General features: G+C 42.7%; 1 protein-coding gene across 2 annotated transcripts in view; it reads right to left on the bottom strand.

Annotated features, from left to right (window-relative positions):
- Window positions 1–16,731, bottom strand: part of DCP1A (decapping mRNA 1A) — a 54,639-nt gene that overhangs the window by 9,625 nt on the left and 28,283 nt on the right. The window contains exons 5-6 of one of the 2 annotated variants that reach the window (XM_069968808.1): window positions 10,386–10,500; window positions 6,445–6,552 (exon numbers count right to left, since the gene is read on the bottom strand). In XM_069968808.1, coding sequence (XP_069824909.1) covers window positions 6,445–6,552; window positions 10,386–10,500 — 223 coding nt within the window. The remainder of the gene's footprint in view (window positions 1–6,444; window positions 6,553–10,385; window positions 10,501–16,731) is intronic. The other variant, XM_069968809.1, reaches the window with a different exon arrangement.

Below are 16,731 nucleotides of genomic sequence, written 5' to 3'. Positions count from 1 at the left end.
GGGTTTCTGTCACCTTGTTACACCAACCGATAAAACACACGCCAAAGCAGATCCTAAGAGTTTTAGATGTGAACCTGGGTCCACACAGTAGTGAGACGTCAGCAGACAAACATTAAAATCGCATCTTTATCAGCTATGGAGCATGAAAAAAAATAAAAAGGAATAAATGTGATATTAACATGTCAACACCAAACATCCAAGTGCTGTAGCCCCATCTTTCCACTAGATGGCACACTACTACAAGATTTGTTTAGCTCTTGGAAACCCAGAAACCAAATTAATATGTGCTGAATATATGGTGCATCATACACTGTTAATTCATCCACATGCCTACAAACTTCATATTCTTCTTATATAGATTTAAATTTCCTTTCTTTGCCAAAGGAACAGACAAGAAGTGGGGATGCACAAGTGCATTTGTGTAGCTAATCCATACAGATGGTCTCAGCTTCAGTTTCCAGTGAACTGTATAACAGGGAAGTAGTGGAAATATTCTGGGCATATGGTGAGACTACACGCAATTAGATAACAAGCTCCATCGCATGGAGTGATGACCGCTGTCTGCTCAGGCTGCTAACTTAATCACTCTATTTGTCAAATAATAATAATAATAATAATAAATGCATGGAACAATGTTCTAAAGTTGCTTATTCACAATGTGTAGGGAGACTCCAATGCAGCTAGTCTCTGACCACAGAGGAGCTGAGAATAAAATATAAGAAATATAATATAGAAATACTAACATTATACATATATATACGTACAGTATAAAGGCTTATTCAAAAAATTCTCCAAGTGCCTTGGATTACGAGCATAATTCGTTCCGGGACCGTACTTGTAATCCAAATCACTCTTAAAGCAAATTTTCCCATAAGAAATCATAGAAATGCAGACAATTCGTTCCACACCCCAAAAATAATAATTATTTATTATTCTGAACAACATGTAAAACAGATGAAACAAACATTCAGAAACAGCAGAATATGTGATATTATAAGTTACTGTACAGTAATGGAGAGGATGGAAAACACAAGGGCTGACAGAGACTGCAGGGAGCATGAAGGAATGAGCAGGGCAGATGTGGGCACATACATGCAGCACTCTCTGTCCGGGGAGAGAGGGATCACAGCTATGGAGAGGTTATCTCCACAGTCCTGTCCCCTGATGTAAGCCCCAGCCTGAAGTGGATCTGCTATGATTTGGAAGGTGAGGGAGACTTCCTGGGTCAGAGTACAGAGCTGTAGACCACCTTGTGCAGGCCATGCCCCTCCCCCACTCACGCTGCCACCCAGCACATGGAGCTTTTAAACCAAAGCAATGCTCTTAAACCAAGTCACAATTTTGAAAAAATGCGAGCTCTTAATCCAAAACGCTCTTAAACCAATTTACTCTTAAACCAAGGTTCCACTGTACTTTAAGCTAAAGCCAGTTACTTATTCACCAAGCCTACATATCTAGAAATGATAAGCGGAAAACATGGATAGAACCGCCCCAAACGCTCAATAAACTTCTTGTCTACAGCCGCAGACCATCACTTTCAAAGCCTCTGCATTGAGATTCTTTTATTGTACAAATCGCTTTCTCCTCTAACCATGTCGTTCTTGTATTGAAGCAGAAGCCGGCTCTCACCTTTACTAGGAATAACATGCTCTGATGAATTATTAAAGGAGAAACATCAAAAAGGCTCTGCAAGGGAAGAAAACTGAATACTACTAAATTCATCCTAACAAAAGTTTCCCAGTAGGGAAATGATACTTGTCCAGGAAGAACCGAAAGATTAACCCTATATGCATAACCAGCACCTTCTATTATAAATCACTGATCGTTCATTTGAAGTGACAGTGATAGTTGCCGTATTGGACACGGACAATATAGGGGTCAGGGTGTTCCACTTTCAGAAGCTCATTTTCTATTAAAGGAGTACTCCAGGCACCCCCTGTAAAATCTAAACTCCTCACACACTGGGGGATGGTTACTGGCTTCCTCTCTGTCACATTTCTCCCCACTCTGGCTGCTCTAGCTGCCTCCTGCACTGTTCTCTGTTGCTGCTGATTACATCTCCAGCTTCCTGTTTGGACCAGTGCCTGTGTGCTGCATATTCCTACAGTTCCCACAATGCCTTGTTTCCCTGGCCTGCCTCTGTATACCTCCCACCTCCTCCTCCCACAAACATGCCCACAACCCCGCCCCCATCCCTAGCTCCTCTATTCCCCGCCTCCCTCCATCTATTCCCCTCCCACTGCACAGCTTAGTCCGCTACACAAGCAGTAATGGTAAATACTGACAACCCAGCCCCCTTATTTGGGTGTCCAGTGAATAAAAACTGCAGCCACCATTGTCTACTTTTAATATGGCATGATGCTGAGGGTTGCGGTTGTGCAACCTGGAGTTGCACAGCTTGAAAAATTACTACCAGCATCTTGTCCAAGAGACAATGATGGTGGTAGTAGTTCTGAAAGCTGTGCAACTCCAGCTTACACACATACAACCCCCACCATCATGCCATGCTGATACTTGATGATGGTGATTGTGCTCATGCAAGCTGTAGATAGAGATAGATAGATAGATATTATATATAATAGATATATGGACTATGTGTTTTAGCTGAATCTGGTGTCCGAGGTCTCCTCTGCTTCTCAGTCATTCTGGAGGAGAATCCTGTAGCATCAGACACCAGTGATCTCCTAGCAGACATCTGGCATTGAAAGGGTGCCAAATGCCTCCTATTAGATCTGTGACATCTGATGCAGCAGGCAGCTGCCGATCTCCAGGATGACTGAGAAGCAGAGGAGACTGAGATCGTGCAGAGGAGGGAGCCCAACAGATAATATAGTATGTATTGTAAAACTGGGCGGGCAGAGGAGGAGTGGGGCGGGCAGAGGAGGAGTGGGGCGGGCAGAGGAGGAGTGGGGCGGGCAGAGGATGTGTTGAGGGGCGGGTTTCCCTGTGACAGAGAGGAAATACATTACGTCTCAATATGGCACCTGTGGTACAGCACTGAGACGTGATGTGTTTCCTTCTTCCTGAACTACAGAACTTCCTGTGGGACTTTGATTCTTTGAAAAACGGGTAACATTACAGCTGTCTTAATGAGTGTAAATGGCAATGTTATATAACTGTCCTTTGTAAGTGCAGTGTTAAATTATGTAATTTGCCCGGAGTACCCCTTTAAATGTTATACTTTATATATTATATATGTTTACCCACACAGCTGGTTGCAGATCATCATCCCCTAGAAGTAGCCAAACAAATTTCCTACTGACTGAAATTGATACAAAGTATCTAGTTGCACTTTTTATTTGTATGTTAGAAGTAGGGTTGAACAGACTTACCAAACTAGTCGGGTTTGTGAACGTTCTTCGAACCAGAACTCTCGGCATTTGACTCCCAGCGCCTGGAGAAGTTAGATGAAGCCATAGGGAGTCTTGAAAAACACGGATAGGATCCAAGTTCTCCAGATACTGGCAGTCAAATGCCGATAGTTTGGGTTTGGAGAACACTGACAAACCCGAATAGTTTGTTAAGTCTGCTCAACACTAGTTAGAAGTCTTGAGTAAGCCTGGGTTCACACTACGTTTTTGCAAAAAACAGCCTTGCTAAATTTAGATTTTTCTTATGCAGATGAGTCTTCTTATGCAGATGTTAATGCTGCATGTAAGATCTGTGTGTTCAGGAGTCTAGCCTTTACAAGTAAGGAGAGACAGCAAAGCACCCTTTGTACACAACCCATATGATCCCCCCCAAAGTAGGGCTGTGGAGTCGGTAAGCTGCAGCTCCGACCCAGACTCCTGAATTTAATCAGGACCGACTACGACTCCCGACTCCTGCTCCTTCATAAATGGCCAGTCATATACCAGGGGAGTTATTTATCACACTGGCTCAGCAGCTTCTCCCTAATGTCCTACATGATCCTGGGGCGACTTCTGAGGGAATAAAGGAATACTGTATATAAAGTAGATTCTCCTGTGTGTGCAGTGGATGCAGTCAGTCTCCAGCCTCCATGTCCTGAACCTCTCACAACTAGACTAGATGGAGCAGGTGGTCTTTTCCTGCTGACAATCTTCTATGTTTCTAACTAAATATTCACAATACTTAAAGAAACACTGCTAACAATGCCAGATCCCTGTGATATAGAGGTCAGCCATAGTGATATACAGGGGGTCACACATAGTGATATAGAGAGGGGTCACACACAGTGATATAGAGAGGGGTCACACACCGTGATATAGAGAGGGGTCACACACAGTGATATAGAGAGGGGTCACACACAGTGATATAGAGAGGGGTCACACAGTGATATAGAGAGGGGTCACACACAGTGATATAGAGAGGGGTCACACACAGTGATATAGAGAGGGGTCACACAGTGATATAGAAGGTCACTGTGGGGGCACGCAATAGCACACACACACACAGCCTGCTGCAGCAAGAGCATACACACACACACAGCTTGCTGCAGCCATAGCGCACACCACACACACACGGCTTGCTGTGGCTATAGCACACATACACACAGCCTGCTGCAGCCATAGCGCACACACACATCCTGCTGCAGCTATAGCATATACACACAGCCTGCTGCAGACATAGCACACACACAGCCTACTGCAGCCAAAGCACACACACACAGCCTGCTGCAGCCATAGCACGCACACGCGCGCACACACACACACACAGCCTGCTGCAGCCATAGCATACACACACACAGCTACAGCCATAGAACACTGAAGAGAAAACACCACACTGAGGACAGGGGTTAATGCTACACTACTTATGTCTTCTCCTCCTCCTCTATATTACACAGGATATCTTCATATTACACTGCTGCTCATATACAGTCATCCAGCATCCAGGAAAAGAACAGCACAGATCTCCCCCCCACACAATGGACTCTTCCAGCTCAGAAACAAACTGCCAAATAGTGACCGACAACTTTTCCATGACCCCCCTTATCTAAAAGGCCGGTGTCCTATTAGACTGTTGCTCAATTTATATTCATGAGCAAAACTTGTAAAAATCATATCAAAGTTCAATTCTACATTTTTTTAAAGATTTTTTTAAAGCTGGAGTCGGAGTCGGTACATTTTTTTCTGACTCCAACTCCGACTCCAGCCAAAACTAGCTCCAACTCCAGCCAAAACTAGCTCAGACTCAGACTCCACAGCCCTGCCCCAAAGTCCTCTTTTTGTGGTTTCCACCCTATCTACAGCCTGTGTGAGCTACTCTCCATACTTTCTTACACACTAAGGACAAGTGGTCATATACAGGACTTACAGACTCTGCAGACATAACATATTAGGGAAGGTTCAGTGAAGACTATTTAGACAGGTGCTAAGTGTGGCGTTCAGGAAAGCAATCGGTTAAGGCAAATGTGTCCACTGCTTTTGAGAGTTTATCTATTTATGTGTTTAAGTGGTCCCAAAAAAAATCTAGTCACACGGGGACACAGGCTGTCACTAAGACAGCTGCTTATCTGCAGAAACCCTTTCTGAGAATGAACCTTCCCTTATCTGTGGCATTTTATCATCCTCACTGAAATGTACAAAATGTAGTACACCGCGTTACTCTGAAAATAAGACAAGGTAATAAATTATTTTTTTTCTTTGAAAAAAAAAAAAAGACTAGGGCTTATTTTCGGGGTTGGTCTTATTTTCGGAGAAACACAGTATTTCCTTACACTGTAGCCCAAATGTATAATTTAGTTAGCTGCCATACTGTATGCCCCAGTGTTGTTAGGCTCCTATACTGTAAGCTCCCCTGTAGTTACCTCCCTTCCCCTCTAAAGTTCTTTCCCCATACTGTATCCCCCTATGCAGTAAGGCCCCTCCCCATACTGTATACCTCCCTCTATAGTTCTTTCCCCATACTGTATATATTCCCTCCTCCCTCTGCAGTATCTTCCTGCCCCTTCTGAAGTTCTTTCCCCATGCTGTATACATCTCCCCCTCGACATGTTGTCCCTATACTGTATACCTACCTCCCCCCTCTGCAGTTTTTCTACATGGTATACATACCCCCTCTGCAATAAGGTCCCCAATACTGTATACCTCCATCTCCCCTCTGTAGTCGGCCCACTTACCTTCCACCTCCCTCTATATTCAATGTCCCCTACTGTGCCACTTACCACTCCTGCCTCCCCTGCAGCTTGTGTTGAGGAGGTGGGGGCGGAGCATAACAAGTCTGGCAATGATTGGCTGCTGCTCAACCACCCAGTGTCAGGGATCTGGTCAGCTGACAAACTAGGGTTTATATTTGGAGTAGGATTTATATTTTAGGCCTACTCCAAAATGCCTGAAAAATGAAGCTAGGTCTTATTTTCGGGGTAGGTCTTATATCTTAGAAACATAGTATAATATAATACTGTGGCCTTGGTGTTCTAGCAAGAGCTCTTTCATATCCCTCTGCACAGACCAATACACTAGAGACGCATGTTAAGGTGCACACCTTATCTTGAGAAGCAGAAGACAAGACATGTTCTGGGGTGTCCAGACTTTCTGATTTCACAAGGGGAGCGTTTTTTGTGACAATGGAGCCAAACTCATTTCCTTGGACCTATGTAACAGAAGACAGGGAAGAACACAGTTAAGACTGGTTGTTACCTGGCTGCATCTATATCACAGCTTAAATCGCCCAAATCCTTAGCAGCTTACTGCACCAAGCTTAGATACTTATGGAGATCTGGAGCCGCTAGTTCAGGGAGCTGCCATCTATTTGGCTGACCCGCTCCTATACATGTCTGGTGAAGTATTACATTGTATTCAATGTAAAAAGAAAAGGATAAGCTGCTGCTTAACACCTGACAGAAGATCATCTCTCACAGAAACAAAGGATCAAATCCAACATCTGCCACTGGGGGAACAGTCATGACACCCCCCATACACATTACATAACTGGCCAGTCCCAAGGAAACTGATGGGTTTGGTGGACTTTTATCTAATGTGTATGGGCATCTTAGGTTTTCATTCAGTAATACTGAGAGAAAGGGACAACCCAGGTATTGTGGTTATAATATGCATGATAAAATGTCTGTATTATGTCCATCTCAATAATACAGAAAGTAAACTAATTGCCCATATTCTTACATGGCCCCCAATCTGCATAAAATTCCCCAACTAAACTTTGATTACACTTTTACCTAGTTTAAATGTACATAAAAAAAAAAAAAATTCACTATTTTCACTTGGATTTTCAGTATTAAGTGAAAGTGTACACAGCCACTATTATACCGCCACTATGTGCCCTTGGAAAGAGATTTCCATCTCTACTCAGCTGTCAGCCATGTCACCTAACACCTCAGCTTCAATAATGTGAGCTCCACACGCCACTGCGCTCCTGCATCATGAAATTACACCAAACACTGGAGAAATCTCATGATGGGGGGAAAAAGGAGAGAGAAAAACTAAAGCTAAATCTCTCTAAGGTTTATGCAGAATTAGAGAAAAAACATTGGTGCTTCCTTCCAGATACAGCACTAGGTTAGTCTTCAGGTTCAATGGAACTGAGCTGCAAACGCAACACGCAAACAGAGGACAGGTGTAGCACCCTTACTGGACAAAAGTAGCTATGTTTTACTAATCCCGCATAACCCAATCCAAACACATTGTGTAAAAAAAAATAATAATAATAATAACAGTTACACTCAGGGCTGTGGAGTCTGAGTCGGAGTCAGAAAAAATGTACCGACTCCAGTTTTAAAAAAAATCTTAGAACAAATTAAAATTAAGTTTTGATATGAATTTTATAAGTTTTGCTCATCAATATATATTATGAGCACCATTCTAATAGGATACTGTCCCTATTACATAAGGGTGGTTGGGGGAAAAGTTGTCGGTCACTATTTGGCAGTTTGTTTCTGAGCTGGAAGAGTCCATTGTGTGGGGGGAGATCTGTGCTGGTCTCTTCCTGGATGCTGGATGACTGTATGTGAGCAGCAGTGTAATATGAAGATATCCTGTGTAATATAGAGAAGGAGGAGGAGGAGAAGACATAAGTAGTGTAGCAGTAACCTCTCTCCTCAATGTGGTGTTTTTCTTCAGTGTTCTATGGCTGCAGCTGTGTATGTATGCTATGGCTGCAGAAGGCTGTGTGTGTGTATGCTATGGCTGCAGCAGGCTGTGTGTGTGTGTGTGTGTGTGTGTGTGTGTGCCCCCACACTCACAGTGGCTCCTCTATATTACTATGTGTGACTTCTCTATATCACTATGTGTGACCCCCTGTATATCACTATGGCTGACCTCTATATTACAGGTATCTGGCATTGTTAGCAGTGTTTGTGTGTGTATGGTGAATATTTAGTTAGAAACATAGAAGAAAAGACCACCTGCTCCATCTAGTCTAGTTGTGAGTTGTTCAGGACATGGAGGCTGGAGACTGGCTGCATCCACTGCACACACAGGAGAAGCTGCTTTATATCTTTCCTCATTCCCTCAGAAGTCGCCCCAGGATCATGTAGGACATTAGGGAGAAGCTGCTGTGCCAGTGTGATAAATAACTCCCCTGGTATATGACTGGCCATTTATGAAGGAGCAGGAGTCGGAGTCGGACCTGATAAAATTCAGGAGTCAGAGCTGCGGCTTACCGACTCCACAGCCCTGGTTACACTTTATTGCAGGTTTAGCTTCATAATATATTCTGCCAAAACATTTTCACGATTTATACTGTCTGTACTTTAACATTTTGTACTTTTAATTTTATTATGTACATTAAGTCCTTCTGTAAATGGTAAAATTCATGGTTTTCAGAGTGTGCCGAGAAAACAAAAAGAATATGACCGCATCCTTAGGGCTACAAGTAGCCGTGTTAAACAGGGGAACATCTATCTCTATCTCACAAACTAAAAGATCATCAAATAATCCAAAGTAACACAGTGTACATGAACATACTTAAAAGGAAAGGGGTCAGAGCTAGTTTTTCCCCATCCATAGCAGTCCCAGCGGTCGGACCACCGGCAATCAGCTTGAAGTGGGAATTCGCCTTTAAAAACCCCTTGATACTAATGTAAGGAATGGGAATAAAATGAAAGGTCAGTTGAAGATACCTTGGTTTTTTTAAGAGACTAAGAAGAGAACAGAGAGAAGAACCACTTTAGGACGGCAGCATTAAGAGACTTATCACTTGCTGTATATACTGTTATCCAGGACTCAAAATCAGAACCTGCTCTCATGCAGCCAGTATTCAGCAGGCACTTGTAGGATTAAACTGTACTTAGAAGTCTAGATTAAGTCACTCGGGCCCTTAATAAATCTCTTGCTGCCTTTGTGGACATGCCAGGCTGTCATCGGGGCCAATCTTGTGTGGGCGGCTCATCAGGATTATTCTATGATCCATCTGGAACACTGCAGCTAAATAAGCAGTTCCCATTACGGTCCTGAGGCTTAATTACTAGAAGTGAGAGTGCAGGGATGTGACAGATGAGCGAGGGATGCGGATATATGGGCAAAGCCATGAGGTCAGCACAGCAGTCACCACAGGTAAGAAATCTGCAATAACCAATATCATCCAAATATAACCAGTAAGAAGAGGGAGATTGTGATCCCGCTGTATAGAGCCATAGTAAGACCACATCTGGAATACTGTGTACAGTTCTGGAGACCTCACCTACAAAAACAGATTCATAAAATAGAATGGATCCAAAGATGGGCAACAAAATGGTGCAAGATCTAAACTTATCAGAAAAGAGTTGGCCTAATGCTATTAGTAAATACCCTGGAATGTAGGTGATAAAATGTATAATTGCTGAGGTCTGACTGCCAAGAGCGCCACAGATCAAGTAATCAGTAGTCCCAGTAGTGCACCTGTATGAACACTGCTCCATTTACTGCCTATGGAACTAAGGCTGGGTTCACACTACGTTTTTGCAGTCCAATTTTTGCAACAACAAACAAAAAAAAAAAAATGCATGTGTGTGCATCTGTTTTGATCCAATTTTCCATTAAATACCATTATAAGAAAAACGGATCAAACGGATCCGTTTTTTTTTAACGTACACAAAAACCTCATTTTTGCGTCTGTTAAAAAAAACGAATCTGTTGTGATCCTTTTTTTTAAATAATAGAAGTTAATGGAAAAACGGATCAAAACGAATGCACACACTCAACTGTTTTTTCCATCCGTTTTTCGGAAAAAAGTGTGAACCCAGCCTAAAAGTGATAACCCCAGCACCATCTCTGTCAGTCTCATAACAGTGAATACAGCAGCGGTCAAGCAGGTGCTCGAATCAAGGGGAACATTTCAGAACTGCCCTTATCTTCCCCAGTGGGGGTGCCAGCACCCATGCCGTGCAGCATTTGATTACCGGTGGCTGCAGCAGTTGGATGCAGTCCTAGGGAGTCCTGGAAAACATGGATACAGCCTATAAACAAACACACACAATAAGATATAATCACCTTTTCATACTCATTCTTGGCCTTGCTCAGCATCTCCAGGATGTCGATCGGTCCAGTAGTGCAGCCATTTGTACCAAGAGGGTTCTTCATCCTCGCCGATTCCTGTTGCACCACGCTGATCATGTAAAACAAGTCAGACCATTAATAAAAGACAGTTTTCTTAAAAAAAGCCAAATATTAAAGTATAAACTGTAAATGAAGATTATCTGCTTATATTTAAGCCATTAAACTTTCATTGGGGGTAAAGATTGAAAACCGGACAAGAAAAAATATAACTTTACTGAAAGAGTAGTAGATGCATTGAACAACCTTACAGATGTGGTAGGTAAATCTACAATAAGGGGACTCTACGGGACTATTATTGTTCGGACAATCGTTAAATAGTTCAGAACGAAGCGATAATCGTTCATTTTAGTTAACGATTAAACGAAGTACGAGAAATCGTTGATTGCTTAATGAGACCTGGACCTATTTTTATCGTTGCTCGTTAGCATGTAATAAGACTTCGTTTGGTCGTTCGCACTAGTGACGAACGCAATAGCAACAACAAGACAACCGCAAGAACGATCATAAGTAACTATCATCGTTCTGTGTAAATGGGTGAACAATTTCAGGTCGTTCGCAATAGCGCTCGTTTGAGATAGTTTATCGTTAATGATTATGCGAACGATAATCGTCCCGTGGAATAGGGCTCTAACTGAATGTAAACCTGTCTGGGATATCCTAAGGTAAGATGTAGCCTGGTGTAGACATTATTTAATTGCCTGGATTCCACCATGGGAGGTGCTCAGGTTAGGTGCACAAAAATATCATATTGGGAATTTGTGTGGCACCTCCTCTCAGCCCTGGCATCCAATCAGGTGATTGCTAGAGTTTTCAAGTCATAGATAACGGAAAAAGGCAAGAAACTGGCACCAAATAAACTAGTGCCAGAAAATTATACAGGTTGGAAATTAGCTTCTACTTAAAAATCTCCAGTCTTCCAGTACTTATCAGCTGCTGTATGTCTAGCAGGAAGTGGTGTGTTCTTTCCAGTCTGACACAGTGCTCTCTGCTGCCACCTCTGTCTGTGACAGGAACTGTCCAGAACAGTAGCAAATCCCCATAAAAAAAACCCTCCTGCTCTGGACAGTTCCTGTCACAGACAGAGGTGGCAGCAGAGAGCACTGTGTCAGACTGGAAATAATACACTACTTCCTGCATGACATACAGCAGCTGATAAGTACTGGAAGACTGGAGATTTTTTTAAATAGAAGTAAATTACAAATATGAAAGAAATTTGTTTTCGACGAAGTACCCCTTTAATTATGCCTAAACTTTACCAAATTTAAGTAAATATAGACATTACTAACCCCAACTGACCCCTCTCCCAACCGAGCTTCTGCTTTACTAGCTAAACCCTTCAAGGCCACAATGTAAAAACGTAGCAATGACAATACATTACTGAACTCATACTCATATCCGTCCTGTAATCCTCTTTAATAAAAGCCCTATTAATCAAAACAAGCTTTGTGTGTGCGGAGTGGCAGCCGAGCTGCTCTGTCATGTCTGAGGTCCTGTGCAGTACAGCTCACAGCAACGCCACAGGATGCCATCGCAACGATTCCCCAACCCGTCACTCATACAAGTCACCATTTCTGCAGGTCTCAAAACTGTCTACCAAGGTTGTAAATTCTTCTTAAGATGGACCACGCGATATTCCCCGATTACAGAATCTAATTCACGTTTTGTAGGAGTGGAGTGTAATAAATACAGAGCGGATAAACAACAAGTGAAAAGCTGCAAAAGAGAAAACTTTAATAACCAAATAAACTACGAAAAGCAAGTGGACTGGTTCTTATTGTAATTGGAAAAGAAGGGTGAGGAGGGGTAAGGGCCTGTATAATACCTCTGATAAAGTTACCGATTGTGCCATAGACCTGGTAAGGCCGGATTCACACACAGTGTAAATGCTATGCTATATAACTAGCATGGAAATCTGCAGGTGGCACATGCATTTAGGCAGAATACCTACATAGGATAAAACCCATGGTGGCCACCTCTGCAACAGGGCATAGTATGGATCTGAAAGTTTGCATCAGCTGCAGATTTCTTAAAGCATCATTCTTTTTTGCAGAATTTTAAATTGAAGCTCAGTTTCATTGAAGTCAATGGAGATGACCTGTAATATCACACACAGCCTGAGGACAGGGGTGATGCATTTTTTTCTAATAAAGCTGATGTGCTGCTCAGCAAGAACAAAGACTAAAAAAACTTAGAAGATTCAACATGATAAGGGGTTTATTTTCCTTCTTTCACCAAATATTTGATCTTTAAAAGGGGTAGTTCACATTTTTTTTTCTTTCAAATCAACTGATACCAGAAAGTGGCAGGGAATATGTAATTTGTAATTTACTTCTACTAAAAAAAATCTCAAGTCTTCCAGTACTTATCAGCTGCTTATGTTTTGCAGGAAGTTGTATTCTTTCCAGTCTGGACAGCAGAAGAGGTTTTCTATGGGGATTTGCTACTGCTCTAAACAGTTCCTGACATGGACAGAGGTGGCATCAGAGAGCACTGTCAGACTGGAAAGAATACCACCTCCTGCAGGACATACAGCAGCTGATAAGTACTGGAAGACTTGAGATTTTTAATAGAAGTAAATTATAAATCTATGGCACTCTCTGGCACCAGCTGATTTGAAAGAAAAAAAAATGGTGAACAACCCCATTAACTGCGTTTTATATGGTGATGCTGGAGCTGTGGAAATGTAGCTCTCTAAACACTGTGTTATGAATCTATCACTGCTATTTGTCGATATACTGTGGTAGAGGACAGCGGGTGCCATTTATTTCAAAGGCCTAAGCTGAGCCGTCTGGTGACTCCATTTGGGCTGTATACACTAACTTAATGGGACGTATGCAGCATGAACAGGTTACACCATTAGGCCACTGAAATGAATGACACTGTTTGGGATGCTAGCGGATACCAGTGACGACCAGATGACCAGTGTGAACCTAGCCTTATTTCGACTTATACCAGCTACCAAAAAATTGTTGCAGACCAAAATTAAACTCTACAAGGCAATGGTGAAATTGGAAAAAAAAACAAACATTTTTTTTCCATTTCGGGGGATTTCGTGTTTACATTGTTCAGCCTATGGTAAAACTGAAATGTTATCCATGGTCCTCAAGTCAGTACAATTACAACTACCCCCTGCCCCTAGTGGCGCCATGGTGTAAGGTTACGTCATGGGTCATCAAGAAGTTAAAGGGGTAGTGTGGCGCTAAACATTTATTCACAAAATAACACACATTACAAAGATATACAACTTTGTAATGTGTGTTATGTATGTGAATGGCCCCCTTCCCCGTGTTTCCCCCCACCCACGCTAGAATTGTGGTGCATTATACTTATCGCATTGTGTCGACCCCCGTCACCAGCTGCTAAGCCGCGATTGGCTGAGCACAGTTATGCTCAGCCAATCGCGGCTGAGCAGCTGATGACGCGGCATAGGGGGGCCGGGATGAGAGACGGATGGAGCAGTTCGGCCGGCCTCCCGAAGACAACATCATTGTCGCAAGATGGCGGACGGGGGTCGACACGAATGCGATAAGTATAAATGCACCAACACTTCCGGGTCTAGCATGGGTGGGGGGAAACACGGGGAAGGGGGCCATTCACATACATAACACACATTACAAAGTTGTATAACTTTGTAATGTGTGTTATTTTGTGAATAAATGTTTAGCGCCGCACTACCCCTTTAACCCCTTAAGGTCAAAGCCAATTTTCGTTTTTTGCACTTTTGCTTTTTCCACTTTATGTTTAAAAGTCCATAGCGCTTGCATTTTTTCACCTAGAGACGTATATGAGCGCTTATTTTTTGCGAAACCAATTGTACTTTGCAATGACAGGCATTATTTTTCCATAACATATGCAGCGAAACCAGAAAAAAAATCATTGGCGCTGTCAAATTGAAAAAAAAAAGTAATTTGTTTTGATTTCGGAGTTTTGCATTTACGCCGTTCGCCCTATGGTAAAACTGACTGGTTGTGCATGTTCCTCAATATGTAACATGTATAACTTTTATATTATCTGATGGCTTGTAAAAAATTCAAACCATTGTTACCAGATATATGTTCCTTAAAATCGCTCTATTCCCAGGCTTACAGCGCTTTTATCCTTTGATCTATGGGGCTCTGTGAGGTGTCATTTTTTGCGCCATGATGTGATCTTTCTATCGGTACCTTGGTTGCACATATGTGACTTTTTGATCACTTTTTATTAAATTTTTTCTGTATTTGATGCGACCAAAAATGTGCAATTTTGCACTTTGGAATTTTTTTACGCTTACGCCATTTACGGTGCGAGATCAGGAATTTGATAAACTAATAGTTCGGGCGATTACGCAAGCGGCGATAGCAAACATGTTTGTTTATTTGTTTATTTATATTTATAAAATGGGAAAAGGGGGGTGATTTGGACTTTTAATAGGGGAGGGGATTTTTTATTAATAAAAAAACATTTTTACTTTTTTTTTTTTTTACTGTAACTTGAAGTACCCCTGGGGGACTTGTATATAAACAGCAATTATCTCTCATAGAGATCAATGCTGTGTATATACACAGCAAAGATCGATGAGATCGGTCATAGATTGCTATGGCCTGCTGCAAGCCATAGCAATCTATTGCCGAGCCGGGATCAGCGTCATTCCGACGCTGAGGCCCGGCACGGGCAGAAGAACGGATCTCCTCCCCGCGATCGCATCGCGGGGGGGAGATCCGTCCCACTAGACACCAGGGACGTGAGGTCTAAAGCCTCTAAGTGCAGCTGTCAGGTTTGACAGCTGCACTTAGAGGCTTAATTAGCCGGCGCGGCAACGGGATCCGCGCCGGCTAAGGCTAGGTTCACACTGCGTTTCCAGCATCCGTTTAACTGATCCGTTTTTTGCAAAAAACGGATTGCAAAAAACGGATGCATTTGTGTGCATCAGTTTTTGATCCGTTCTTCCATTGACTTCCATTATAAAAAAAAAACGGATCAAAACGGATGCGTTTTTTTTTGACGCACAATAAAGTACTGTTGACACTACTTTTTTGACCATAAAAAAAAAACGGATCCGTTAAACGGATGCTGAAAACGCTCTGAACACCCCCCGCGGCACCATGACGTATCAGATACGTCATGGGTCGCTAAGGGGTTAAAGATAAGTCTGCAGGGCAGGTAATTTACTAGATTTTTGCAAAATATTTTATTAATTTTTTTGGCTGTTTTCTATATGAAATACAATGCTATAGAACCTGCCACTAGTTGTCTCACTTACTGAAAAACTGCAGTCAAGGCTCCATCACTAAGGCCATTTGGTCTTTAGTAACAGCAAAAAAAAAAAAAAAAAAAAAAAAAAAAAAAAAAAAAAAAGAGACCAAACACAGGAAGTGATGTCAGTTATGCCTCTGCTCTGCACAGACTGACCCAGTAAAGATGAATGCTAATTGGCCAGTGGCCGCACACGCCCCTGAGCACTGCTGCAGCTGAGTAAACTAACGAATCTAAGGGTCTGCCCACCCGCTCAGAGTGAGATGCATCACAGCTTAGACTGCTTTATATTGTCCTCCATGCTGCAACTGCTTCTTAAGGTGTGTATAAAGATATATGGGAGACATCATAGCAGCTGGTCTCTAACCCCTAGCTCAGAGAGAAATGAAAAGCTGCAGATGAAGCCTGCAGAAAAATACCATATACAAGCTATAAAATGGCCAGAACTTGTGCTTCCCTTCATGTACACACAGAACAGCTTATCCTGAAATGACAGATACACTTAAAGAAGCAGTTAAGTTTTTTGTTTTTTTTCGCCCCCCCCCCGGGTAGCCGCTGTCATGTATACTTACAGAAGATGATCGGTGTCCCGTTCCCGTCGGTCAGTTCCCGTCCCGCGGTGCCGTTCAAATCGGGCGCGCTCACGTCCGCCGGCGCTGTGACTCCTCTTCTCTCCCTTGTAATTTGAACGCCGGAAGTCACGCGCTTCCATAGCGAATGCATGGAAGCGAGTGACTTCCGGCGTATAATCACTGGTGAGAGAAGAGGACTCGCAGCAGCCGGCGGATTTGAACGGCACCGCGGGACGGGAACTGACCGACGGGAACGGGACACCGATCATCTTCTGTAAGTATACATGACAGCGGCTACCCGGGGGGCCGAAAAAAAAAAAAAAATTAACTGCTTCTTTAAAAGTAGAAGCCACATGAGAGCTGGCTGGTTAATAACAAAGTTGCATATATACTAAGAAATTCCAAAAAGTCATGCACATCTAATAAAAACTAGAGACCATTCACAAATAGGAGCCACTATCCTCCTTTTCCTGTAA

Source organism: Dendropsophus ebraccatus, chromosome 4, assembly GCF_027789765.1.
Source record: "Dendropsophus ebraccatus isolate aDenEbr1 chromosome 4, aDenEbr1.pat, whole genome shotgun sequence".
NCBI classification, from domain to species: domain Eukaryota; kingdom Metazoa; phylum Chordata; class Amphibia; order Anura; family Hylidae; genus Dendropsophus; species Dendropsophus ebraccatus.
This window is presented reverse-complemented; position numbering and strand designations above follow the sequence as displayed.